Raw genomic sequence first — 27,862 nt, forward strand, 5'->3', positions numbered from 1 at the left:
GCCCGGTTTCATTAGGAAGGGATTCATATGTACATCTTTGAAGATTTATCGCTGGAAAATCCTTTGGTTCAAAGTAGAGAAAAGAACAGAGATGATTAATCACTTTTAATGTTGGTGTCTTGGGCGACTTTCTTTCTATTTGTTATTGCCAGGCGAGGTTCAAGTCCTCATTGTTGGCCTTGAGGGGAAGAGAATGTTGTTACTTTGCAGGAATGTTTCTTTTGTGCCTTGATTTATTTGTGGTTTGAACGACCAGAGGCTAGGTAACTGGTAGGCTCTGCTGGTTAATGCTACCGCATGCTCCGAGCCATTCCACCACTAAGAAAAATAAATTCATTAATTGGAAACAAAAAGTAAAACATGAGAAAACAACACATTTAAAGGCCACATTTTAGAATGAATTACATACAAGAGTATGCACCCTGCCATGATGTAGTAGGAGGACCATAGAATCCACTTCCTCATCTCTGTAGGCTGAATATGACCATTAGAGTGTATGGTTGGCTAACATGTGCTGTGCTGTGGGTGTACAGTCAGTGTACAGTCAGTGTCTGATCCTGGATGATTGTTGAGCCCCCTGCTGACCTCTAACCTCATGATCCACAGCTCTCTGCTATGAGCCTGGCTCTGCTGCCAGTCACACATTTGCATCCCCCAGATTACAGCTACATCCATCACAATGTTAAAATAATTCGATTACAGCTACACTTACCACAATGTTCAATGTGATTTAATTCCAGGATTAGACAGATAACGTAAAGGATTATTACTATGCCATATTTATAATAATGGGATTATAATCTGATAATGCTAATAATGATAATACATAATACAAATAATCTGAACATTAAAGTACAAGCCATCAATAATGAGCATAGGGAGGGAGATGAGTGTCATGTCTCCCTAGAGGAGAGACAGTTGAGTGGGAGCCCCGTCCCCCTCCCCTACAGCCCCGTACCTCCTCCTCCACTATAATCCGCGCCTCCTGGAGGTACAAAACTCATTGGAGTGAGAGGAACTCCATGGCTGGACAAAATGCTGCAAAATGACAGGGACAATAATGACATCATATCTCCCAGTCATGAGAGAGAGAGATGCTTGGCTGGGCTGACTTGTCCAATTAAATTGTTGCAGGTACAGCGGGGGACACAGTTATTATCCCAGACGCTTCTGCGAATGACTCCTCTGGCTAAAGGAGAGGAGGGCAACGAAGGGAGGAGAGATAAATACACACAAAGAGTCTGTATTTCCTAAAAAATGCATATGAAAATGATGAAGTGTAATAATTGTCATATATCACCTTATTACAGCTATACTGTAATATTGCATAGGACATAGTAGCCTAGTGGTTAGAGCGTTGGGCCAGTAACCAAAAGGTTGCTGGATCAAATCCCCGAGCTGACAAGGTAAAAAGAAAATGGTCGTTCTGCCCCTGAACAAGGCAGTTAACCCACTGTTCCCTGGTAGACCGTCATTGTAAATAAGAATTTGTTCTTAACTGACTTGCCTAGTTAAAATATATATATATATATATATATATATATATATATATAGTATTCACTGCCATCAACTTTGAAATGGATCCATTTCAGTTGGAATATTTTGATCTATAGCTCCTCATGTGTGTCGTTCCACAATCAATTTGATCATTTTGGACTAAATTGTATGATCTAAGGCTAAGGCATGTCTACATGTTGAAGCTAGGTGAGCATGATGGCTTGAGGAATCCTGAGGAGATAAACTGAAGCAGTCAAAGCCCAATCCCACATAAGGAAGGTCAACTTTTAAAATGGCATTGCCATAATTGTTACCGATTGAATAACAGAAGGGGAAAAAATGTCTGTCACACTAGCCTAACACATACAATACAACGTAATATTTTCATACAGGTCCTCACACCTTTTCATTTTCAGTCATTTACCAAAATAGTATGATATTTAGAGAAGTGCTTTTTTAAAATAAATATATAAAATTATCTTTTGACATTGAAAAAAAAACAAACAGAAAAGTGATATTATAAAACAGAGCTAAATGATATAGCTCCAGCATAACACCCTCTCTCCCACTTACTTCTGCTAAATGAGTACGGTTGACAGATAGATCACTGCTCAGATCGCAGCCACATTCCCTTAGAAATATGTTGCCTTTTTGCAGTACATGGCAATCCACATATCCTCAAATGTTAAATGAAGTCTGACAGATAGCCTGGAGAAACCAAGTTGGGAGTTTGAGGCTACGTAGGAGACCTTGAGTAAACAGGACATGCTATGTACACCCCGGCTAACAATCAACATATGCTTTGTTTTTCTGATGCCAACACGCGGCACGGATAGCCTGGAGGAAAGATGGGTCCTGGGACTGGATGGAACCAACAAGGGATTGCCTACTGGCTATTTTCTGCTTAAAACCATGTTGTTTCTAATTTGTTTACGCTCACATAGCCAGCAATTACACTGCTGTGTACGAAAATGAGTTATTTCTATGAAGGAACATAAAAGACAAAATAATAATAAAATAATAATTTACATTCTATACAGGATTATAAACTGGGTGGTTTGAGCCCTGAATGCTGATTGGCTGAAAGCTGTGGTATATACCACGGGTATGACAAAAACATACTTTTTACTGTTCTAATTACGTTGGTAACCAGTTTCTAATAGCAATAAGGCACCTTGGGGGTTTGTGGTATATGGCCAATGTACCATGGTTAATGGTTGTATCCAGGCACTCCTCGTTGCGTCGTGCTTAAGAACAGCCCTTAGCCGTGGTATATTGGCAATATACCAAACCTCCTCGTGCTTTATTGCTTAATTATATCATATATGTTAGTGGCAGATTTCACTGACAAAACAGGATTCTTAGTGAAAAAAATGTTCTTTAAAAGGTGCAGAGTATTTTTTTTGCAGGACTGATTGGATCAGTGGTTCTATATTTGGTGAAATGGTTTGCGGCTTACCATCATAGTAGACAATGGCTCCGACCAGTTTGTCTTTCTTCAACATAGGAAAGAGCTCCAGAGCCTTGGTCTTGGTGAGGATGTAGCTGCTCTTCAAGCACTGGGCTCCAGCCACCAGGTCGTATATCTTGATCCCTGCCCAGTAGTAGGGAAGCTGCCACCACCTCACACACAGTGGAAAAGTTACAATTAAAAGGGGAGTTCCACCACTTTTTCGCCTCATGTTCAATATCTCCAGCACCATACCAGTGTCTACATATGTGAAAACGCTGCATTTCTACGTTCTGTAATCAAAAAGATAATTAGAAAAGGTCATAAGAAAGTGCCACTTGATGATGTCATCAAGTTCCGATGATTTACTATGAATCAATTAGGTGTCATTCTGTAAGTGTATTTTTGGTTCACGCTAAATATACAATGAAGAATACATTCTGAGGTTTATGGACTATAATAGAATTGGGAAGGTAGGTATAAAATGTGCACTTCTGAGTGTGACGGATATAGGGTCTGTGTTGGCATGATGACTTTATGCAGTGCATGGCAGAGCACTGGAAGCCAATCCGGTTTTCCCACACCCTTCAGTAATGAGACACACCTGTTCACTGCTTTAAATACCAGAGAAGGATCTTAAATGTCATGTGCAATTAATGCTCATGATACCAGGCATCACCAATCAAATCAAGCCCCTAAGTTCACACAAGGCTCAGAGAGCTGGGGTGAGATGGTGAGATTGTGAGCAGGTACAGGTGGACCATCAGCCATTTTACCCATACCCACAATGGGCCTCTCAGCCCCGGGTGATTGTCTTAAAGTTTATTGCCATTCAGGTGAACTTATCTCCATCTTCAAAACTTTATGTCTTTACCAAGGGAAAGGTTTACAGCTTCATGTGGTATTTTCGGTGGTATATGTAGTGAGAAACGATGTGAGAGGCGGAGATTGGAGGTTATTCTTACTTGTATATGGGGAGCATGATGGGTAAAAGTGCAGTCAGATGAGGGGCGATATTCAGGAGGTTGGAACGCTCATGCAGTGCTTCCTTCACCATCATATACTGGAGGAGAAAAGAAGATCAAAATGGATTACATCCAAATCAAATCAAGCTTTATTTATACAGCACATTTCAGACATGAAATGCAACGCAACGTGCTTCACAGAATAAAAAGATATATTTAAAACATTTAAGAAATGAAACAATTCCAGTAATACAATTTAAAAATGAAACAATGAACAAAATTATACAATTAAAAACATAACTGCAATAAAAAAAAAAATGGTACAAGCTCAATCGTATCCACTTAGCACATTCTGAAGACTGGTTATATATTTTTTCTCTCAATGCCTAATACGGTAGTGCTGAGGTCACGTGAGGAAAAATACTGAACTACACTGACTCTTATCAGAGTAGCTAATATAACCATTAAGTGTGAATAAATAGCCATTTAACCGCTTAATCCTAATGGCGTCCTATGAAATACAGTAACATCAGGTTCATTGTATTTCTTTAGAACAACAGATATACAGTATACATGGGTCATGTCTTCTTAAGTGACAGATTTAAATGATATAATGGTGATTAGTCATTTATTAGAAGAAACATGTAAATGATATTGTTATCATGGATGACCAAAGTGGCCGGCCAAAAGCAAATATGGAATGAATTGCCTTAATTTGCTTTCTATTTCCTCGCTGGCTGGTAGAGTAGGTGAGTAGTCTGTACTTTGCTGCACTGCTTCTGACTTTGCAGTTATGTTTCCTGCAATCACACTAATTGGCCCCTTCTCCAGCTCACCTCCAAGACCTTAGCATGTTCAAACAGATAGGAAAAAAAGACTTTAAAAAAAATAACACAGCCCTAAAATAATGAGATTCTTCAAGTGCTCTGAAATGTAACAGAAAACTGTGACATTTGAGTTCGAACCTGGGTGACTCTTCTTAACAATAAACAGACCAAAGAAGGCCCAAATGCTTTATTCCTCCCATTACTCTGATATAAATGTCCTGTATTAGCCTAATTCCCGTCTTGATAATGACAGGGGCGCTAGCTACTCCTTCCTCTCTTTCCCAGTTGTAGGAATTCTTTGAAATAACTTAGAAAATCATAGGCACTCACTCAAGGCGAGCGTGTCAAGACCTTTTTTGAATGAAAAATGATTCCAGATGGTAAATAAAGCAATATGACCAGACGGACCAGGAATTCACCGGATAAGTGTCAGCTGCAGAGAAAAAAATGAAGCATTTACCTGTTCGTAATCTAATTTCACAATGGCTTTCTGTAGATATCGGACTCCTCCGTGAATGAGCTTGGTGCTCCGGCTGCTGGTCCCAGATGAGAAATCGTCTCGCTCCACCAGGGCAGTTTTAAGATCTGACGGCGGGAAGGGAACCAAGGCAACAGATCAACAGCAAGCTGAGATTTGGCTACTTATTGTCCCAAATGTTTAGAATACATCACACATTATTTTCATATGCATGTACTTCTGCTGTAATAACGGATGATGGAAGAAATATTGTGCAGGCATACATATTCCATTGGGTAAAAACTGTAAACATTTTCATTACACCGACTCCATGAACCACAAAAACTAGTCAAAATGTTTGATAATAATTCAAGGACCTAACAAGTAAAATAATTAATAAAAAAGACTGTACAAATCACTTTACTTAATCATGTTTTTGTAATGATATTGTTATCAAAAAGGAGAGTATATTGGAGGAGAAATTGTCTGACTTCCATAAAATTCATTAACATTGAAACTGCTCCTCACTCCCACCATTAGAGGCTTGTTTGCTGTCCCTGACAGATAGACACCGTAAATCCCCATTTTGAAAGGAAGAAAGGGAAAATAAATGTGGATTAGGAAAGGGGGATACGGCGGGGGTTTACAAAACCGCCGCTATTTCACCATTAGACAGTCAAATCGATAAAGGAGAAAAACAGCTTAAAGAAACCTCTAACCAAGTTTCAAATTTTAATGGCACATGCACAAGTACAGTGAAATGCCTTTCTTGTAAACTCAAAACCCAACAATGCACACAAGAAATAAGAATAGGAAGTATGAAATACACAATAAAGTAAGTAAGACAAAGGAGACGATCGTGGACTACAGGAAAAGGAGGGCCGAACACACCCCCATTCACATTGAAGGGACTGTAGTGGAGCAGGTCGAGAGTTTCAAGGTCCTTGGTGTCCAACTCACCAGCAAACTATCATGGTCCAAACACACCAAGAAAGTTGTGAAGAGGGCCCGACAAGGCAATTTCCCCCTCGGGAGACTGAAAAGATTTGGCATGGGCCCCAAGATCGTCAAAAAGTTATACAGCTGCACCATCGAGAGCATCCTGACCGGTTGCATCAGTGCCTGGTATGGCAACAGCTCGGCATCCGACCTTAATAAGGCGCTACAGAGGGTAGTGCCTACAGCCCAGTACATCACTGAAGCCAAGCTTCCTGCCATCCAGCTTCTACACTTGCATTGCTTGCTGTTTGGGATTTTAGGCTGAGTTTCTGTACAGCACTTTGAGATATCAGCTGATGTAAGAAGGGCTATATAAATACATTAGATTTTTTGATATACTAGGCGGTGTCAGAGTAAGGCCCAAAAAATTGTCAAAGACTCCAGTCATCCAAGCCATAGACTGTTCTCTCTGCTACCGCACTGTAAGTGGTACCGGAGCGTCAAGTCTAGGTCCAAAAGGCTCCTTAACAGCTTCTACCCTCAAGCCATAAGACTGCTGAACAATTAATCAAATGTCCACACAGACTTATATATTTTTTTAACTTTAAAAAAACAACATTGTTTTAATTAAATTTTATTTAGTCAAACATTTTCAGTAAATATTTTCTTAACTCTATTTTCTTAAACTGCATTGTTGGTTAAGGGCTTGTAAGTAAGCATTTCACGGTAAGGTGTTGTATTCAGCGCATGTGACAAATAACATTTGATTTGAAGTAAGCATACTATATACAGGAAATATTTGAAAAGTCAGTTCCAATACCATATTTACAAGTGCAGGGATACTGGAGCAGCATAGATAATTGATTAGGATGTAATGGTAACCGCAAGAGAAACCCTCATCAGGGGAATAAAAGAGACATCTTTCAATTATTTGTGATTGGACTCTTCATCTCTTCCGGGGAAAGAATCCTAGCTATTCAATCCTAGCTATTCTGGAGTTCCAGCCTCCGTAGCTGGCTTCTGAAGCTCCTTACAGACTGAACCCCAGGGAGATGGCTTGGAGGCAGCTTCAGCACCATGACTAGAAGGTTATGCAACATCAGGACAGAGAATATCCTCCCGATGCTGTGAGGGAGGACTGGAACAAAAGTGTCCAGCAGCTCAAAATCCTTGCTAAATGCGGATTCAAATTGCCGCTGTTGTGAAAGCTGAATAAAGGGGATTCACCCGAATTTGAGAGAGAAAAATGTGTGAGACTAATCAAAATAGTTTTGCCTTAATAGTTTGTGATATTCACAATGAAGTGGTCATAGTTTATGTACAGCAATCAGCCAATTTCACTATGTTTCTTAGCAGTTATTTTACAGAGATGAGTCATTCCATGAGCCCAGATTATTATTTGTTGATGATGTTCTAAAACATGATGATAGAAATTATACACATGCAAAAGACATGCAGGGGAAAGGACAGTTAACACATTAGGAACAACTGATAGACTGCAAGTGACAAAGACTGCAAAAGGCAACTTACTCCGTGTCACGGCGTCTAAGGCACAACCTGAGCCCGTGGCTCCTCCCCCTACAACGAGAACATCAAACTCCTGGGTGTTGCGTAAGGCCATTAGCTGGGCTTGCCTGGACGGGAGCTCGTCTTGGAAGGCCATGTTCACCTGTTCAACCGCCTCCACACGCGAGAGTCGAGCCTGGACCATCCACGCAAACAAACCAGTCATCCATTTCATTGTCATATGACTCCAGGGGACAGTGCACATTAATAAATGTGTTTCATTATTATGCACGTCTTCACATTCTTTATGATGGATTTAGGAAAAAAGAAACCAGGCATTTTCGGTGGGGGGAAAAAACTCAGACCCTACCAAGGAATAAAAAACAATAAATCACATGCTAATTTATTACAACCTCCCTACTACCCCACCCCATTTCAAAATATTGTCCATCTAGATTAATGGCAAAATCTGCATGCTACATGCATATATGTTAAGTTAAGATGGTAAAGTACAATAAAAGAGCATTACACCAAACAAAAATGAAGTAAAGTAGTCTATTAGGAGGGAAGGGATTAACCTTCCCAAACCATCTGCTGATAACTGGGCCTAATCGTTTCTACACATAAACGTTTTAATACATCAAGAAATTGAGATCTACAAGGACAAACATTACCAAGGTCACCAAAAAGTAAGTTGATTTCTGCACATACAGTATTTGACCTGGCTGACATGCAGTCTTCAAGTTTCACTGTAGAATTTCAACAACGTGGACGCTAGAGGATCACCTGTTTTTTCCTGTATTCGGTCAGCTTTGTTAGGCCATAAAAGGCTACCAAGCCTCCACTTGCTATGACAGCAGTTCCTTTGACTGCCTTTCGGATCGCCATGCCTCCTGTAAGACAAACTACAACTGGAACTGAGAAAAACACACATCACTAGTCATGATACTAATCTGCATTTGAAAGCAGTTGGTATTAACATACCCCTTCCTTTTTTGTATGTTCAGTTTGCTCAAAGTTCAGGAAGTTGCTCTCAAGGGCGTTAGCGTTGTGTTGGCTAATGTAACCTGACTAACAGTGGTGGTTTGGTGTGTGACTTTTTCCTGAAACCATCAATCTCAACCAGAGCCTAGCCCAGGGATAATCAATTAGATTCAGCCACGGGCCAATTTTCCTTGAGTGAAGGGTCAGTGGGACAGAACATAATTGCAAATATTTGGAGACTGCAAATTGACCGTAAAAGCCCAAACAGATATACAGTTGAAGTCGGAAGTTTACATACACCTATGTTGGAGTCATTAAAACTCGTTTTTCAACCACTCCACACATTTCTTGTTAACAAACTATAGTTTTGGCAAGTCGGTTAGGACATCTACTTTGTGCATGACACAAGTCATTTTTCCAACAATTGTTTACAGACAGATTATTTCACTTATAATTCACAGTATCACAATTCCAGTGGGTCAGAAGTTTACATACACTAAGTGGGCTGTGCCTTTAAACAGCTTGGAAAATTCCAGAAAAGGTCATGGCTTTAGAAGCTTCTGATAGGCAAATTGACATCATTTGAGTCAATTGGAGGTGTACCTGTGGATGAATTTCAAGGCCTACCTTCAGACTCAGTGCCTCTTTGCTTGACATCATAGGAAAATCAAAAGAAATTAGCCAAGACCTCATAAAAAAAATTGTAGACCTCCACAAGTCTGGTTCATCCTTGGAAGCAATTTCCAAACGCCTGAAGGTACCACGTTCATCTGTACAAGCAATATAAACACCATGGGACCACGCAGCCGTCATACCCCTCAGGAAGGAGACGTATTCTGTCTCCTGGAAATGAATGTACTTTGGTGCGAAAAGTGCAAATCAATCCCAGAACAACAGCAAAGGACCTTGTGAAGATGCTGGAGGAAACAGGTACAAAAGTATCTATATCCACAGTAAAACGAGTCATCAACATAACCTGAAAGGCCGCTCAGCAAGGAAGAAGCCACTGCTCCAAAACCGCCATAAAAAAGCCAGACTACGGTTTGCAACTGCACATGGGGACAAGAGAAATGTCCTCTGGTCTAATGAAACAAAAATAGAACTGTTTGGCCATAATGACCCTCGTTATGTCTGGAGGAAAAATGGGGACGCTTGCAAGCCGAAGAACACCATCCCACCTGTGAAGCACGGGGGTGGCAGCATCATGTTGTGAGGGTGCTTTCTGCAGGAGGGACTGGTCCACTTCACAAAATAGATGGCATCATGAGGAGGGAAAATTATGTGGATATATTGAAGCAACATCTCAAGACATCAGTCAGGAAGATAACTCTTGGTCGCAAATGGGTCCTCAATCCTATAGAACATTTGTGGGCAGAACTGAAAAAACTTGTGCGAGCAAGGAGGCCTACAAACCTGACTCAGTTACACCAGCTCTGTCTAGAAGAATGGGCCAAAATTCACCCAACTTATTGTGGGAAGCTTGTGGAAGGCTACCTGAAACATTTGACCTAAGTTAAACAATTTAAAGGCAATGCTACCAAATACTAATTGAGTGTATGTAAACTTCCGACTCACTGGGAATGTGATGAAAGAAATAAAAGCTCAAATCATTCTCTCTACTATTATTCTGACATTTCACATTATTAAAATAAAGTGGTGATCCTAACTGACCTAAAACAGGGAATTTTTACTAGGATTAAATGTCAGGAATTGTGAAAAATTGAGTTTAAATGTATTTGGCTAAGGTGTATGTAAACTTCCGACTTCAACTGTGTTTGAGTGAAACATAATACTTTCAATCCTTGCTTACATTTCTGTATGATCACATACACTGAGTGTACAAAACATTAGGAACACCTGCTCTTTCCGTGACATAGACTGGCCAGGTGAATACAGGTGAAAGCTATGATCCCTTGTTGATGTCACTTGTTAAATCCACTTCAATCAGTGTAGATGAAGGGGAGGAGACAGGTTAAATAAGGATTTTTAAGCCTTGAGACAATTGGATTATGTCTGTGTACCATTCAGAGGGTAAATGGGCAAGACAAAAGATTTAAGTGCCTTCGTACGGGGTATGGTAGTAGGTGCCAGGCGCACCGGTTTGTGTCAAGAACTGTGACGCTGTTGGGTTTTTCATGCTCAACAGTTTCCCGTGTGTTTCAAGAATGGTCCACCACCCAAAGGACATCTAGCCAACTTGACACAACTGTGGGAAACAATGGGCCAGCATCCCTGTGGAACGCTTTCAACACCTTGTCGAGTCCATTGTTTTGTATACTCAGTGTATATCTAAATTATGAGTGTGAATACTTTGGAACATATTTTTTAAATCACTTGGAGCTGATTTGCTCGTGTTTTTAAGGTCTTTTATGTCCAAAAATAAAAAATATATTATTGTTTTTTGCTCAGGAAACTTGGGTGGCCAAGTACAGTTGGGGAACCCTGGCCTAGCCTATTCAACTGTTGCCAGGATAGCCTCCTCATCAGCACCACAAGTTGGAGCACAGGCACAAGGCAAGAAAATCCTGCCATCCAACTGCTTAAGGAGAAAGCCATGCAGTTTATACAAAACTTGAGCCAATTCCCTCATCCATTCCAGGACTGAAATGGAATCACAGCAAATTATGAAGCAAAGATGGAATAACAGTAAACAGTGGCAGAGAGTCAGAGACAATGTTGCCTCATGGTTTCCTCTATTTCTGGTTCAAATATGGATAAATTAGAAGGAGTTCATTGAATAATAGAAAGGTGATTTAAGACTGAGTAAGACAAAATCGCATCGAATAAAAATCTATTTGAAATACAAGTAGATAAACTGGCCTAAAACATGCTAGACCTAAATTCATACAAAGCGTAACAATGAGATTTAGGCTAGGCCTAACTTTGCCTGTTTGGATCCCCTTGTCTTCCACGATGATTAGGCAAGCTAGATTAATCATCAAAACAAGCTTGGTTTCCCTGATTTTCACTCGAGCACAATCCAACAGGCAATTGATTGTGGCATCAAGGCCACCTGCAGCTTCAGAATACATTTTGAGAAAGAAAAAAGGGGGTAAAAAACACCCCAACTAGGAAATATTGGCCCACGACATGAATATGCAGGCACTCAATACCAGCAGTGTCATTACTAATGTTGCTGCCAATTACAGAGCATGTCATGACACTGTGATTCATGAATATTCATCACTGACTGATATAGAGGCAGTACTACGCAAAGGCCTCTATCCCCATTTTACTGTCGCAATGTGAATGGTGAACAGGTACCTCCATCATACCATGGCGGCGCCTTCCAGCTGCAAGACAAGCTGTTCCATAAGGCATTGCTAGTTAACAGTATGTTATATAAAGGTGTATTAAAGTGATTAAGTGCTCCCTGGCTCTAAAGAGTAGGCATTAAAGCATATTAAGTAGACATTTAAGCTTGTAAAATGGGAATGTAGAAATGGAAAAAAAGACATAGGGCAATGGAATGCCTTTAGGGTGAGACTGCTGGGAAAGTTGAGATTCCATCCAGCCAATGTCATGAGGTTGGTCAGTTCTATCAACAAATAAATCAAATAGCCTACTGTGGCAAATTATTATCCCCTGAGGTACTAAACTAGCCTAAATCCATGTATCAGTATGTAACCAAATCCTTTATCCTAGTTAACAATGAGTGACCTGAAACATTGCATTGTAATAACAAAGGCAGATACTGGGTAATACTGCCAGTGATTGTTATTACATCAATAGGTTACCTGGGTCAATCCACAAAAAGAGTGCCTTTTGCATTCCTGTAGAAATTGTGCACCAATATTGAATTTAAAAGTATGTTATATTAAATGAAGTGCCCTTTAATATAGAATAAAGATTTGCTAAAGTGCCACAATTCAGCATTTTGACATGCCCCTCCGTGCACCCTCTGTGACTTCTAGGAATATTTTAACCCACTTAATGCCAACATTTCTCCATGTTTTCACCATCATTGTAAAGCCCTAGTTATTTTGTTGTTTTGACAAAGTCATTTTTGAAGATAATTATTTGTTTAATGTGTTTAGTGATTCATTTTCATATGTCACTTATTTTAAGGTTAACCCTGTTACGTGAACAGAACTCTCGTTTTAAAATGGAGAAACTAATCCTCTTTATATCTTTTTTTCAAAAGAAAGACTGAACAAACAGCTGAGCTCGTTCTACTCTTTTTGGCAATTTTCTGGTGCTTTGTGGTGGAAAATTGAGTGGGTCGAGCTTAACACTTCAACCCTGTTACCCATAGATAGGGCTACAGGCTAGAAATGTTTTAACATTAAACATTTTGGGGGGTGAAGTTTGCATTAAATTGCCCCTCCCTGTTGCACACAACAAGCTTCCATTTCCCCTGTTATGGTCAAACACTTAAAGAGAGACTGAACGCACCGATTCCGCATTTCTCTGTTGCTCATTATGAAAAAAAATGATTTCAGTCTTGGTGGTGTGGTTCGATGTGGCAGTTACTGATGAGACACCATAGGGAAAAGGGCAGTATTACTTCCTCAAAATAGTCTGAATGAATCTAAGATAACTCAAGAAATGTGTAATTCATGTTTACATTTTTAAAGAGGTTGTAGAAGCGCAATATTACATCTAGCTAAGGTGTTCGTAAAAAAAAAAGAAACTTGTTTTACTGTATGTAAACAAAGTCAGATCCACTGCGCTGATGGGCTGGTGTGTCCCATTATCTGCGTGTTCTGTGGTAGGATTGGATAGAGGCAATCACCGCAGCTGTTTATCCTGTTTTAGTGGGTACTGGGCGAGTGAACATTGTCGAAATCAAAATCCAACCCTCAAGTAAGTCATGATGAACTCACCTACAAAACTTTGGACGAGACTGACTTTCTAAACAAAATTACCCTATTTACAATTTGTGGTCAATTTTGACAATACAAAGAAACACTTTCTATCAGATAAATTGTTTATTGTCTTCAGTTGCGCTTTAATAGGCATTTACTAGTCTTTTTTTATTTAACCTCTTGGGGTGGGAAAATGTGTTCTTTATTAAGTGGAACTGGCTTTTTATGACAGAATGTTAAAATTAGGTGAAATCAAACCAAGTTACAATTCTAAAACGCGAATGACCCACCTACTCATGAGTTGCATGAGCAAGTTGCAACTTGTGTACTATGGCCAAATACAACCTGACCTGTCTACCATTCTGGGTGGACTGGACATCCATGCATTTCCATACTAGCTAGTAAATGTAGGCCTGCTATTGAGAAGCAATCATTATCATCATTATCAATTTAGCTAGCTTTGGTCCACGAATAGTGGCTGGTTAATTAGGCTACTAACGTTAGCTAGCTAGCCATAATAAACAAATGGTTTATTTAGGTAGCTATTATGTAACACTGACATGGTTGTTATGACAGGGCAGGGCAGTTGCTGTATCTAGGCTACTTGAGTAGTATTTCTACTCTAGCGAATGCAGTCTCCCTAGCTAACGTTAGATCGAGCTAAGTGCCATGACATCTTGACCGACATAAGTCGTCACCTCGTAGCCTAAATGTTACTTAGCTGAGCTGGCTACGGTAGCCAGAGTTAGCAAGAGAAAACCACAGGCTCAGAATGCATGCAAAATAAAATGGCTCAGAATCTCTGGGTGCATTCTGACATGCATGCCGGGGACTTACAGTTCTTCTGATGTTTCTGGCAGCTATCAACCTGCACAGACCCCAGGATCAATGACTGCAGAGCGTGAAAAGAACAACTTGACAGTCAGGTAGGCGTCTGGTTGCTAGCAACAACCTCTTGGCAGTCAAACCAGGAAGTAGATTAATATGATGAACAGCACAGTAAACCAATCAAAATAGAGATAAGAGAGTCTTGTCCAATCATGATCAAGCAAATTTTATCTTGGAGCTAAACTGCGCAACCCTTGCCTGTGATCTATTTGTGGCAGAGGCCGGTTTAGCAGATGCTGACCTTGTCAGGGCTAGTATCCCCTGTCCATAACAATGATGCATATAAACCCTGGATAGATAATGCTATGTTTTGGCCATGGAGCGGATTTGAAGCCTCTGGTCGGCCATATTGGCACTCCTCAGAAAAGCAGTCCTCATAGGAATGAATGGAATTCTACATTATTTCATTTTAATGTTTCAAGGACAAAATTACATGTATTTAAGTGTGTTTGTTGTTGTAGTGGGTTAAGTAACATTAGTACTTGTATTATATTTTAAGCAAAAATGTTTGTATATATTTTTTCATTATTTATTTTCATGTTTAATTTAAAAGTTTGCATTAAAGTGTCTGTAATAGAATAAACGTGGCAAAAACAAATGTACACATTAGTAAATACATTTATATAATTTCTAAATATTTTTTACAAAGGTGGGGGAATGCCAAGATGGTGGCACGGTGGCTTCAAAACAGCGCCCCCTGTAAGTCATCTAGTGTATCTATAAATGATTGGTCCATTAGCATTCATGATGGTTCTTGGACAGCACTTATTTCAGCACCTTGGACAGATCACTTTTTTTTTACTGTCTATGACAACACATCTTTTACAGCACCATGGACAGCAAAAATGTTTTTGTAATCCGTCCATGCACAGAACACATGCACGCACACGCCCACACATGTACGCACACACACACACACACACACACACACACACACACACACACACACACACACACACACACACACACACACACACACACACACACACACACACACACACACACACACACTCCACAATTATCATCTAAAGAGTCCTAATATCCTGCCGGGTCAATAAAATACAGAGTGCATTACACACGCACGGAAACACACACATTTGACTGTGATTAGCAATGTCATTTTGAATTCCATCTACCACATATAAAACTATTTTGGGGGAAATATCTTTGCTCTGATTTGATTATACATGATTAGCTCCCCACGTCCAAATGATTGTCAATTTATTGTGCATATAAATGAGGTACTTCGTTATTCTACAGTAAAATGGGCAATTAAACGGCTAATTGTATTTCCATTCTAAACTTTAATTGGTAAATGGATAACAGTAGATTAAGAAATAGCAGTAGGCTAATAATGTACAGTAGTAATTCAGACTTTCAGGATAAAGTTGTTGGACTTTATTACTCATCCTTGTTAGGCAAAGAAAATGTGCTTGTTGTTATATGCTAATTAACTAAGTTGCCTTTGGTATAAAAGAGTCAAATTAGTCCTTGATGTAAAAAATGACAAACCCTGGATAGATAATGCTATGTTTTGGCCATGGAGCGGATTTGAAGCCTCTGGTCGGCCATATTGGCACTCCTCAGAAAAGCAGTCCTCATAGGAATGAATGGAATTCTACATTATTTCATTTTAATGTTTCAAGGACAAAATTACATGTATTTAAGTGTGTTTGTTGTTGTAGTGGGTTAAGTAACATTAGTACTTGTATTATATTTTAAGCAAAAATGTTTGTATATATTTTTTCATTATTTATTTTCATGTTTAATTTAAAAGTTTGCATTAAAGTGTCTGTAATAGAATAAACGTGGCAAAAACAAATGTACACATTAGTAAATACATTTATATAATTTCTAAATATTTTTTACAAAGGTGGGGGAATGCCAAGATGGTGGCACGGTGGCTTCAAAACAGCGCCCCCTGTAAGTCATCTAGTGTATCTATAAATGATTGGTCCATTAGCATTCATGATGGTTCTTGGACAGCACTTATTTCAGCACCTTGGACAGATCACTTTTTTTTTACTGTCTATGACAACACATCTTTTACAGCACCATGGACAGCAAAAATGTTTTTGTAATCCGTCCATGCACAGAACACATGCACGCACACGCCCACACATGTACGCACACACACACACACACACACACACACACACACACACACACACACACACACACACACACACACACACACACACACACACACACACACACACACACTCCACAATTATCATCTAAAGAGTCCTAATATCCTGCCGGGTCAATAAAATACAGAGTGCATTACACACGCACGGAAACACACACATTTGACTGTGATTAGCAATGTCATTTTGAATTCCATCTACCACATATAAAACTATTTTGGGGGAAATATCTTTGCTCTGATTTGATTATACATGATTAGCTCCCCACGTCCAAATGATTGTCAATTTATTGTGCATATAAATGAGGTACTTCGTTATTCTACAGTAAAATGGGCAATTAAACGGCTAATTGTATTTCCATTCTAAACTTTAATTGGTAAATGGATAACAGTAGATTAAGAAATAGCAGTAGGCTAATAATGTACAGTAGTAATTCAGACTTTCAGGATAAAGTTGTTGGACTTTATTACTCATCCTTGTTAGGCAAAGAAAATGTGCTTGTTGTTATATGCTAATTAACTAAGTTGCCTTTGGTATAAAAGAGTCAAATTAGTCCTTGATGTAAAAAATGACAATGGGTAGATTGAATAAGAGGTAGACACCATCCAGTTTTGCCAAGCACTTCATGCAAATGCAACACTGTTTCAAAACCATTGATCTGACGAACCTAGTCTCATTCAGGACCGAGGCCTAGGCTAACAACTTCTCAAATTCCACTGAGCAAGTATATCGAAGTCTGCATTTACAAAACATTCGATTTTCCATGTCAGTATGGGGGATTGTTATATGCTCCTGAAGTGTTATGCTGTAGCCTTAATTCATTCAAATCAAAGATAAATATGGATTGGATGATCTATGGATGATGAACAATAGTGTCCTCTAGAGGTGAGTGCAACCATGAAGTGTTGTTAGGGTTCTCTCCCCAACGTCCACTAGTTATTACTATGTTATGACTACATGGGACAGAGCTCACTGATCATGGACTATGTGTGTTCACAATTCCATGGAAATATGGACTTAAATTAGCAAATAGGCAAGTATTAGACAACTGAATTGTTGGCTTAGGCCAAATAATTTTTCTTCCAAAGCTGCATACATTTGTCCCAGAATATTCAAACCCAATCATTAGCCTCTGTGGCAGATCCATGCTATTAAAAGAAACAGTCTTGGGAAAAAAGTGAGTAGGCCTATAATGGATACACGTGCAGTTGTAAACTAAAGACCAGTAATATTGTTACAGTACAATAACAATACGGGCAGGACTATTTCTGGAGGTCTGTTGACTGCGTCAAAGCCCGCGTTGTCTGCGTCACTCTCCATTCTGTGCTCTCACTATCGCGTTTCCCTTCCTCGATCAAATTGGCTCAGCCAGAAGAACTGACTCTACACGCTAAATAATGAGCCCTGCCCACCCCATAGTCTGCTCAAGAGCAGTAGAGAACATGACTGACGGCATGTGAAACAACTAGGCCACACGCCCACGCGATTATGAGGTCTAAATTTGGAGTCCAATTGAAATCTACTAGTTGATTTTAAAGATAGACAGGGATAATATTGACCCACCGTCCATTATTTAACCAAACAAAGTGGTGAACCGCTCTGGAGGCCACTACAGGCTGATTATGACATGCATAGATAAACAAATCACAGCCAATGAAACATTATTGAATTTTGAGCAAATATTCCACTTGTCAAAAACTGCCTATATTATAGACTACTGTGCTTTAGACTGACACATACTCACACATTGCAACAGAGCTTTACCCGTCAAATTCGTGTAAACCTATGTGGCCTGCTGTGCGTCTTTCCTAGGCTATTTGAACACATTGCTGCTGCTGCTGCTTCGAAACACGTAAGATGAGACACCTGGTTGAGGCTAAGGATGAGAATGACGCTCAGTCTAAACACAATTACACAGTTAAGCTTTACTTGAATATAAATATTCAAACGTTTGTTAAATAACAAGGTTTCCCCGTAGAAATAAGGTTTTCCAATACTTTTTATGGTTATAATCCATAAAGAGAGTAGTCTCAGGTACACATGTACACAGGCTGTGCAACGGACTCAGCATGTTGGCTGGACCATGTTTCAAAAGGGATTGGTGCATGTCACTGGCGACGCAGATGACGTTGAGATTTGAAACACGTGGGCTGTGGTGCGGAGAGCTCACATAAACAAAGGCACATTGGCAGACCGGGTAGTCGAAGGTTGTATCGCGCGCAGTGCTCTGAGGAAGTCATACAGATTGCTTGGTTGGTATTGTAGGCTGTACTCTCGCTCACGCTTTGGAGCTTTTTACAGAATTGAAGAGTACTATCTACATGCTTTATGCATGGATTGACAACCACGATTCTGACGTGAAAGAAGGTAGGTTGATTTATTTTAATAAGTGATATATTTATTTTAATAGGCGTTATGTGTTGTGACATCTTACTTATTTTTTTAAGTTGATTGGGAGTCATCAAACCAGTTTTACTCTAACAGTTTATTTCTCACGTATTGTGTCATGTCGAGAATTGTTTCTTTGCACATTGGGAGTGGTACTGACGGGTTGAGAATTGTTACATTTTACAAACACATGTGCAACATTACTTTGGAAAGGAGACGTGGAGAAAGTCATTGACGTCAGTGCCGTGGAGGGTGGATGTTCCGCGACATTTAAACTTCTAATTTCTTCATTCAAAATGCCATGCGTGTGTATAGACTATAACAGGCAACTACGAAGCAGTGGGTGATTTTAAAGCTCATCCATATGGTTTTATAATTGACCTTTTGTCATTTAGGCTATACTGTAGAGAAGGCTACGAGGCAAACATAAGTAAAAGCATAGTGAAAATGTCGGAAAATTGTGCTTATTAATTGCCTAGCTTGTTTCTCATGAATTGTTGGAGCATTGACTTATCTGATGGCATTGCGTTTTCTAGATGAATATAAGTGAAATGTATCTATTTCATTAGGGTACGATTCCAGAAAAGAAACACTTTCTTGACTCCTGACCCCATACTCCTCCAGACAACATTATCAATTTCAAGTGTCATCGAAAAACAGTCTCAAGACTAAAGGTAGGAAAGCTTATTCTACAGTCTATAATAAAATACAAAAAGATAATGAATAAATCTCATGTAGTTCACTATTCCCGATTGTCAGTTTAAAACATGCGACTAAATAAGTTATCTGAACACCAGATCCGGATCAGAATTGTTTATAATAATTGTTATTTTGTAGATGATATGGAATGTCTATACTTTGTAGCTTGCAAATGGGTTTGAACATGAACATGTTGCCACTTTCGTTTTCAGCCATGCCCTGCGTTCAGGCTCAGTATGGGTCATCACCGCAAGGAGCCAGTCCCGCTTCTCAGAGCTACAGCTACCACACCGCTGGAGAATACAGCTGCGACTTCTTAACACCTGAGTTTGTTAAGTTTAGTATGGACCTGACCAACACTGAGATCACAGCTACTACTTCTCTCCCTAGTTTCAGCACGTTCATGGACAACTATAGCACCAGTTACGACGTTAAACCGCCCTGTCTATATCAAATGCCGCATTCTGGAGAGCAGTCCTCCATCAAAGTCGAGGACGTCCAGATGCACAGCTATCATCAGCAGAGCCATTTGCCAGCTCAATCGGAAGAGATGATGGCCCACTCCGGCTCTATGTACTTCAAACCCTCCTCACCTCATGCCCCAACAACACCAAACTTCCAGGTTCAGCCCAATCACATGTGGGAGGACCCTGGGTCCCTCCACAGTTTCCACCAGAACTATGTGGCAGCGACCTCTCATATGATAGAACAGCGCAAAAACCCGGTGTCAAGGCTGTCACTATTCTCCTTCAAACAGTCCCCTCCTGGTACCCCTGTGTCGAGTTGCCAGATGCGATTCGATGGCCCACTGCATGTCTCCATGAACCACGACAACCCAGGAGCACACCGAGGCTTAGACAGCCAGAGCTTCGCGGTACCTAGTGCTCTAAGGAAACAGGCCGGCTTAGCCTTTCCTCACTCCCTTCAGCTCGGCCATGGACACCAGTTGATGGACAGCCAAGTTCATTCGCCCCCGTCCCGAGGATCACCATCAAACGAGGGTCTGTGCGCAGTGTGTGGGGACAACGCCGCTTGCCAGCATTATGGAGTGAGAACCTGCGAGGGTTGCAAAGGATTTTTTAAGGTGGGCGTTCGCTGATTGTGAATTACGTAGCTTAATTCAATTATTACAATTATTCATTGCATTATTAGTCCTGTTCATTTTAGTATTGTTATTTTCATATCCCCCTTATTATATTAGTGGTGGGACTAGGCCTAGTAAACAATTATGACAACTGTAATAACTTGTCGAAATCACTTTCATCACGTCATTAAAAACTGTCAGTGTTGTGAGGTCTTTTTGTGAAATTACGGTCTTTTCTGGACAAGGATGTGCAATATTCCTCATGGTAAAATTGAATGCTCACTTTATTTCCAACCCCCGATTAAATAGCCTAATTTTACATTTTTAATTAGAGGTCGTCTCAGAGGGCCGTAAAAATATGAATGCCCACGGATTTTTGTTTTAATGTCTACCTCTTCGGTTCCTCGCATATATAACAGCCCAAAACAGGAAGGATGGATGTTCTATTACAATATCAATTATCCTCCGTAGCGCAGCTGAATGTGTGCCAACTGTGTGTTCATTTGACAGGTGCTGATGTCCATGGTAAAACTCTGTTGTATTTTTCTTTGCAGCGCACTGTTCAGAAAAATGCTAAATATGTGTGTTTAGCGAACAAAAATTGTCCTGTCGATAAACGCCGAAGAAACCGTTGCCAATACTGCCGTTTCCAGAAGTGCATGGTTGTCGGAATGGTCAAAGAGGGTAAGAACATATTGTGGTCACTTTGATTGTTTTTGTCCGTGCATGGCCATAAAACACCTACGGTCCTGCGCGTAAAGTTTGCGCGTAAAGCAAGTTGAACCTTTTACGCACAACAATCAAGTTAAATACAAGTCTATATTTTCTCTTGTCTTCCTCTCATCACAGTTGTCCGGACTGCTAATCTAAAAGGTCGAAGAGGCCGTCTTCCCTCCAAACCTAAAAGTCCCCAAGACCCCTCACCACCCTCGCCACCTGTCAGTCTCATAAGTGCCCTTGTTAGGGCTCATGTCGATTCCAACCCGTCCATGTCTGGCTTGGACTACTCAAGAGTGAGTATACCATTTAATTCACTTTAACAAATTATGTATGAACATAAACACTGTGCTGCTGATTTATAATATAATTAGAGTAAAAATACAACGTTTGTACAAAGCAGTGCATGTCTGGATGTATTTGATCGTGTTTGGATGTGCATTTGCCACACAATTTATAGACTTCACATGTTTTGTGCAAGACAGGTCTGCATTCTAAACTTTGTCAGTCTTTTAAGGTGGCATATTTTACTTAAGTAAATTACTTTGAAACGGAGAACTCAATAAAAAGAAGACATTAATGTAATAGTAAAAAAGCACTCCCCTCCTAGAAATAGGCTTTGCAATTTCACGGGTAATATATTTTAAAGGACCTCATTAAGCCCTGTTGAAATTAAATTCCAGTTTCAGGCTAACCCTGACTACCAAATGAGTGGAGACGACACCCAGCACATCCAGCAGTTCTATGATCTCCTGACGGGTTCCATGGAGATTATCCGAGGTTGGGCGGAGAAGATCCCTGGGTTTTCTGATCTTCCGAAGCAGGATCAAGATCTCCTTTTCGAATCAGCCTTCCTGGAACTTTTTGTTCTGCGGCTGGCATACAGGTAAGCCTCTTCTTAATTATGAAATAACCTCGACTATAATAAAGATCAGCCCCCTTCAAGCTCCGCTGCTTTGGCTTTTATTAGCTATCCAATAATTAGCAGCATCTTAAATCCCTATTTATTGCTCAAGGTAATTAATGACACTTTGTTATTAATTGCAGGTCCAACCCAGTGGAAGGCAAACTCATTTTTTGCAATGGGGTGGTCTTACACAGGCTGCAGTGTGTCCGAGGATTTGGGGAATGGATAGACTCGATTGTGGAGTTTTCCTCTAACCTGCAGAGCATGAACATCGACATATCAGCATTCTCCTGCATCGCCGCTCTTGCCATGGTAACAGGTGCGCAAATAGGATATACTTCCATTGAATCACTCTTCCAAATGTTACACTGTTTAAATGCATTTCTTATATTCACGTTTTGGTAATTATGTTTTATTATTTTCACATTACAGAGAGGCATGGGCTTAAGGAACCCAAGAGGGTTGAAGAACTTCAAAACAAGATAGTGAACTGCCTTAAAGACCAAGTGACATTCAATGGCGGAGGTTTGAATCGTCCGAACTACTTGTCAAAACTTTTGGGAAAGCTCCCTGAACTTCGCACCCTATGTACACAAGGTCTGCAACGTATCTTCTACTTAAAACTCGAAGACTTGGTTCCTCCGCCAGCAATAATTGACAAACTTTTCCTCGACACTCTACCTTTTTAAATTGACTTTAAAACGGACTTTTGACGAGACCTCAAAGAACTTCCACAGACTCTGTTTGAGTCAGCCTAACAGATTTGAAAGATTTTATCTCTGAATATTTGCAAGCTCCATAGTACAATCAAGGATCCACGAAATTGATATAAAGAACAGTGAGAAAATTGGGTTCAGACAACCAACGGATCTTCGATTTTTTTTAAATGTAATTGCCAGAAATGTTGTGAGTAGCCAATGATCGACCCCACACCGGGGAAAGTCTCCAAGGCTTCTCTTGACTTAATGTGGATAATTCTCGACCAAGTGAAACCCTTTCTTGCAATTCTTATTCCTTATTGTTGACTAACCATCTGTTCCATTGATAACGCATACTGAGATGTAATATATTCCATTTATATATACACATATATGATAGATTATGTGATGCGTCCAAAGCGTCAATTTATAACACTTGTAAAAAGTTTGTTAATGACAAAATTTCATTTGACTTTTATGACTTGTGCCTATATGTGTTTCTGTCAGGATCCCAGAGGTGCGAAAGTATTTCGAAAAGACAACGCATGTTGTAGGTTTTTATAGGCACTGGCTGTCGAGGAGACATGTCTATATTATACATTATATACTGGACACTATGTAGTCTGCTAGATTTGATAAAGATTCGTAGTACTGGCACACCTTTTATGTATGACGCATATGTGAAAAAGTATCTCCATCTGTATAGATAAAGAGGGATCCATGGTGTTTGTAAAACTGTCAGACATTCCTTGTTTGTATGTGTTGTAAGTATTGTTGCTGTTGAATATAAACGTTTATATATTTATTATTTTATTGCCAAAAGCTACGTTAAGCATGGAGCATTTTTTAAATGATTTCAAACCTTCATAATTCATGCTGAGCACGTTGTCTATGTTTTATGTCTTATAGACGTTTAGATTGTTATAATTTTACACATTTGAAAATGAAAAATTCGTCCTATATAAAATATAATTAAGTGTGCGGTACATCCTTTGCCTTCATGGTGTATTTGAGTAGGCTATTGCAATGCATTCGGTGCCGAATTCCAAACGTTTAGAGAGAAAGAGATATTTAATGTTTACAAATAAAACTTTAAAATCATTTTTCTTCCGAAACAATTTCTCTTAACTGATTTTTCTTTACAAATACAGGTGCATCTAAATGAAATTATTTAATTAAAAATGAATTGAGTGAAATATTGCTGGCTTTCCTGTAGGCATAAATATAGATTTTCCGTTTTGATTAAATTCTTTCTCGGTAGCCCTATGCTGTATGGAATATTTTCAGTTTGTTCAAGCTCAGTAGAAATGAGGTGTTACTAATTAGGCTGTGATTCCAGTAAATGTTTAATTACAGTGAAATAACTTACAATTTACATGAATGCAAAAACAAAAATCGTTGATCCAAAATAGATAACCCTCAGAAATGGGCATGCTTGCTTTAAAGGTAGGCTATATGGTTTACACTCTTAGAAATAAAGGTTCTGGATAGAACCAAAAAGGTTTTTATGCTTGCTTCATATATGGCACCCCTTAATGTTATATAAATAACCGAATTGGTTTCCTAAAGAACCCAATATGGAACCCAAGGAGTATATATGGTACCGATTTTGGTTCAGTGTAGAATAACCCCCGGGGTTCTGATCAAATAACCCTACAAAAGGGTTTATATAGAACCTTTAGGGGTGCCATATATGAAGCAAAGGGTTGTACCCTTTTTGGTTCTATACTGAACCTTTTTTTCGAAGAGCGTAGGCTAGTGTTTCATTGAGGTAGGAGACTTTCTTTGGATTTGTTTTGCAAGAAAATTGGGAACTCACACTAGCAGTTTCCTAAAAGAAGTCTGGACAGTCTTGGACTCAAAATAATTGGAACAAAACGTTTACATTGTTTATTAATTTCTCATATGGCGACTGGCCTGCTATTCCAAAAGACCAACAAGTGGGGACACTGAAATGTCAAGAGAAGTAAAAGTGGCATGCTGATATAGCGTCCATATAGGGTCATCATACTTTCAAATATGAAATGAATAGAATAAGTGACAGCCGAGAACATAATACGAGATTTCCCAGTCTTTATTTATGCAATCACTTCTTACAATTTGGAACTCGGAAAAGATTATCCAGAAGGACAGGGTAGACTAGGCTGCTATGAAGTAAAACTGTTACAAAACAGTTGGATGGACGTCACATTTTGCATAATTTCTGACAGTTTGGGATTTTTGACAAACAGTTCTGTAAAAAAACAACTACAAAACAGTAGTCCTAAATCGGATTTATCGTGTACAAAATAATGGACAATGTAATTTAAAAAATAAGGCGCTTTTTTTGGAACGAAGTTAACAGACAAGCAGGGTCAATACTTTGGATTTATAGCGTATAGATTTAGGAAAATAACTAAATAAAGAATCGTTATTTCAATTGCACCAGTCTCAATCATTTTCATATAAATGATGACTATATAATTACTGAAAATATACATTTAAGTTTAAGCTTTAGTAGCTATTGCTTGGCCTACGCGATGTCAGAGGTGCGTAACCTTCAGCATTGAAATAGGTCTGTCATTTGTGAACTCAAACTATTAAACGTTTTGTGAAGTTGTTCTGGTTATCAGTTGTTCCAGACGTGTGCAAACAAACTTCAGAGCAGTACGCCGGTACAGACTTGGACTCAAAATAATATGTCAAACAAGAAATTGCTCAAATTGAAAAGCGATAGCATCACGTTAATTCATTAGGGTATTGGGTCGTTGCAAGAACATATTTTCTTTTGCGTCACTTTGATATTTTAAGTAGTAATTGTGCACCACAAATGAATTGCCATTTACTATAGACCACATGGAGGATTCAATCAATCCGATTTTTTTATATGACTAAAGACTCGCTAAAGTGCCAAAACTCAGCGTTTTAAAATGTCCCTCCATGCACCCTCTGTGAATTCTAGGAGTATTTTAACCCACTTAACCCCAACATTTCTCCAAGTTTTCACCATCATTGTAAAGCCCTAGATATTTTGATGCTTTGACAGAGTATTTTAAAATATATATATATTTATCATGTGATTAGTGATTAATTTATGTCTGTCCCTCATTTTAAGGTCAACCCTTTTATGTGAAATTAACTCTCTATTTAATATGGTGAAACAATTGCTTTTTAAATGTTATTTTGAAAAGAAACATTGAACATCTAATAGTCAAATCATAGTGTAAAAGCAGGTGAGCTGGTTCTACCATTTTTGGCAATTTTCTAGTGTTTTGTGGTGGAAAACTGAGCAGATGGAGCATAACATGTCAACCCTGTTACCCATTGATACAGGCTATACTTTTTTTATTAATTATATTTTGTTGTGAAGCTTGCATTCAATTGAGCCTTCGCTAAGCACCGTCCCCTTGGTTACCGTCGCAACCTTGGATGACGTTTCCCAGGAAGTCCAATAGACCCTTCGCTAAGCCCCGCCCCAGAATTTTGGGCAACCAATCGCAGCTCTCCAGTGGATAGCAACAGTTTGTCGAGTCTCACACATGCTCACGTTAGAAACAAATGAAAGACTGTGAGGGCAGAGGGCAAAACGGAGTTTTCTTTAAAAAATACGTTGTTTAAATGGCAAAATAATTTAACATTGCACCAAAGGTACTTGCTATTGTGATTTCTGAAAGGCATAGCTTGTTGGAGTATTTTTATCCAACGCTAGCTAGCGAGCCACTTTATATACATTGTTTTCTCGAAATGTATGTTAGCTAGCTATGTTCGTCACGCTATTAATACAACTCCCATCTGCTGTCGACATCAGGATACAATTTGAGAGGACTAGTTGGCTCCAAGTGTCCAGTAGCTTTGACTGCATGCTGACTTCATTGGCTAGCTACACTACAAACATAATTTAACCTGGTGGTTCCTGTCAAGCAATTATAATGACAGTCCACCACAACATATCCAAAAGTTTCCTGATTAGCAAGGGGTAGTCTGTTTAATTTCATTGTGCATTAAAAACCCCGTTTGAGATCATTGTAAGGGGGTTTGAATGGAGAAAAGGGCTTCCCGGGAAAATAACAAGGGGGCGGGGCATATTAAAAGGTCAATTCCCCATTCAACCACTGGCGAAATCCCCTCACAATGACCTCAAACTGTGTTCTAATACACAGTTAAATTGAACACAGACTACTGCTTGCTAGTCAGGAAACTCTTGGTTATGTTGTGGTGGACTGTTATTACAATTGCTTCACGGGAACCGAGTAAAATTATGTTTGTAGTGTAGCTAGCCACGGAATGGCTCTAAATTCAATGTCAGCATGCAGTCAAATCTATAACCACTTTTGGAACTAACTAGCACTCTCAAATTGTATCCTGATGTCGACAGCAGATGAGAGTTCAATTCATACCATTGCTAACTTAGCTAGCTAACATACAGTACCAGTCAAAAGTTTGGACATACCTATTCATTCAAACGTTTTTCTTTATTTTCTACATTGTAGAATAATAGTAATGACATCAAAACTATGAAATAACACATATGGAATCATGTAGTGACCAAAAAAGTGTTAAACAAATCAAATATATTTTATATTCTTCAAAGTAACCACCCTTTGCCTTGATGACAGCTTTGCACACTCTTGACATTCTCTCAACCAGCTTCACCTGGAATGCTTTTCCAACAGTCTTGAAGGAGGTCCCACATATGCTGAGGACTTGTTGGCTGAGCACTTGTTCCTTCACTCTGCGGTCCAACTCATCCTAAACCATCTCAATTGGGTTGAGGTCGGGTGATTGTGGAGGCCAGGTCATCTGATGCAGCACTCCATCACTCTCCTTCTTGGTCAAATAGCCCATACACAGGCTGGAGGTGTGTTGGGTCATTGTCCTGTTGAAAAACAAATGGTAGTCCCACTAAGCACAAACCAGATTGG

At 39.4% G+C, this 27,862-nt stretch overlaps 2 protein-coding genes across 7 annotated transcripts in view; one reads left to right on the top strand and one right to left on the bottom strand.

Moving 5' to 3' along the window:
- The window catches only part of LOC129816341 (glycerol-3-phosphate dehydrogenase, mitochondrial-like), a 50,812-nt gene extending 36,255 nt beyond the window's left edge, over positions 1-14,557 (bottom strand). For 2 of the 6 annotated variants that reach the window (XM_055870719.1, XM_055870716.1), the window contains exons 1-6: positions 14,271-14,555; positions 8,428-8,558; positions 7,666-7,837; positions 5,200-5,324; positions 3,913-4,010; positions 2,957-3,120 (exon numbers count right to left, since the gene is read on the bottom strand). In XM_055870719.1, coding sequence (XP_055726694.1) covers positions 2,957-3,120; positions 3,913-4,010; positions 5,200-5,324; positions 7,666-7,837; positions 8,428-8,529 — 661 coding nt within the window. In that variant the 5' untranslated portion in view covers positions 8,530-8,558; positions 14,271-14,555. Of the gene's footprint in view, positions 1-2,956; positions 3,121-3,912; positions 4,011-5,199; positions 5,325-7,665; positions 7,838-8,427; positions 8,559-14,270 lie in introns of all 6 variants that reach the window. The other 4 variants (XM_055870720.1, XM_055870718.1, XM_055870721.1 and 1 more) reach the window with 4 other exon arrangements.
- A 4,088-nt stretch (positions 14,558-18,645) lies between these two features.
- On the top strand, positions 18,646-24,062 carry LOC129816343 (nuclear receptor subfamily 4 group A member 2). Its single transcript, XM_055870722.1, has 8 exons — positions 18,646-18,835; positions 19,426-19,530; positions 19,768-20,639; positions 21,194-21,323; positions 21,489-21,652; positions 22,040-22,242; positions 22,404-22,582; positions 22,696-24,062. Exons 3-8 carry the CDS (start codon positions 19,770-19,772, stop codon positions 22,950-22,952), a joined length of 1,803 nt encoding a protein of 600 aa, XP_055726697.1. The 5' UTR covers positions 18,646-18,835; positions 19,426-19,530; positions 19,768-19,769; the 3' UTR covers positions 22,953-24,062.
- The last annotated feature ends 3,800 nt before the right edge of the window (positions 24,063-27,862 follow it).

This window comes from Salvelinus fontinalis, chromosome 19 (assembly GCF_029448725.1).
Source record: "Salvelinus fontinalis isolate EN_2023a chromosome 19, ASM2944872v1, whole genome shotgun sequence".
Classification (NCBI taxonomy): Eukaryota; Metazoa; Chordata; class Actinopteri; order Salmoniformes; family Salmonidae; genus Salvelinus; species Salvelinus fontinalis.

Coding starts and splice junctions, on each gene's coding strand:
- LOC129816343 (XM_055870722.1), top strand. CDS start 19,770: ATGCCCTGCGTTCAGGCTCAGTATGGGTCATCACCGCAAGGAGCCAGT. Junction 21,653..22,039: donor CTGGCTTGGACTACTCAAGA/GTGAGTATACCA, acceptor ATTAAATTCCAG/TTTCAGGCTAACCCTGACTA. Junction 22,243..22,403: donor GTTCTGCGGCTGGCATACAG/GTAAGCCTCTTC, acceptor TATTAATTGCAG/GTCCAACCCAGTGGAAGGCA.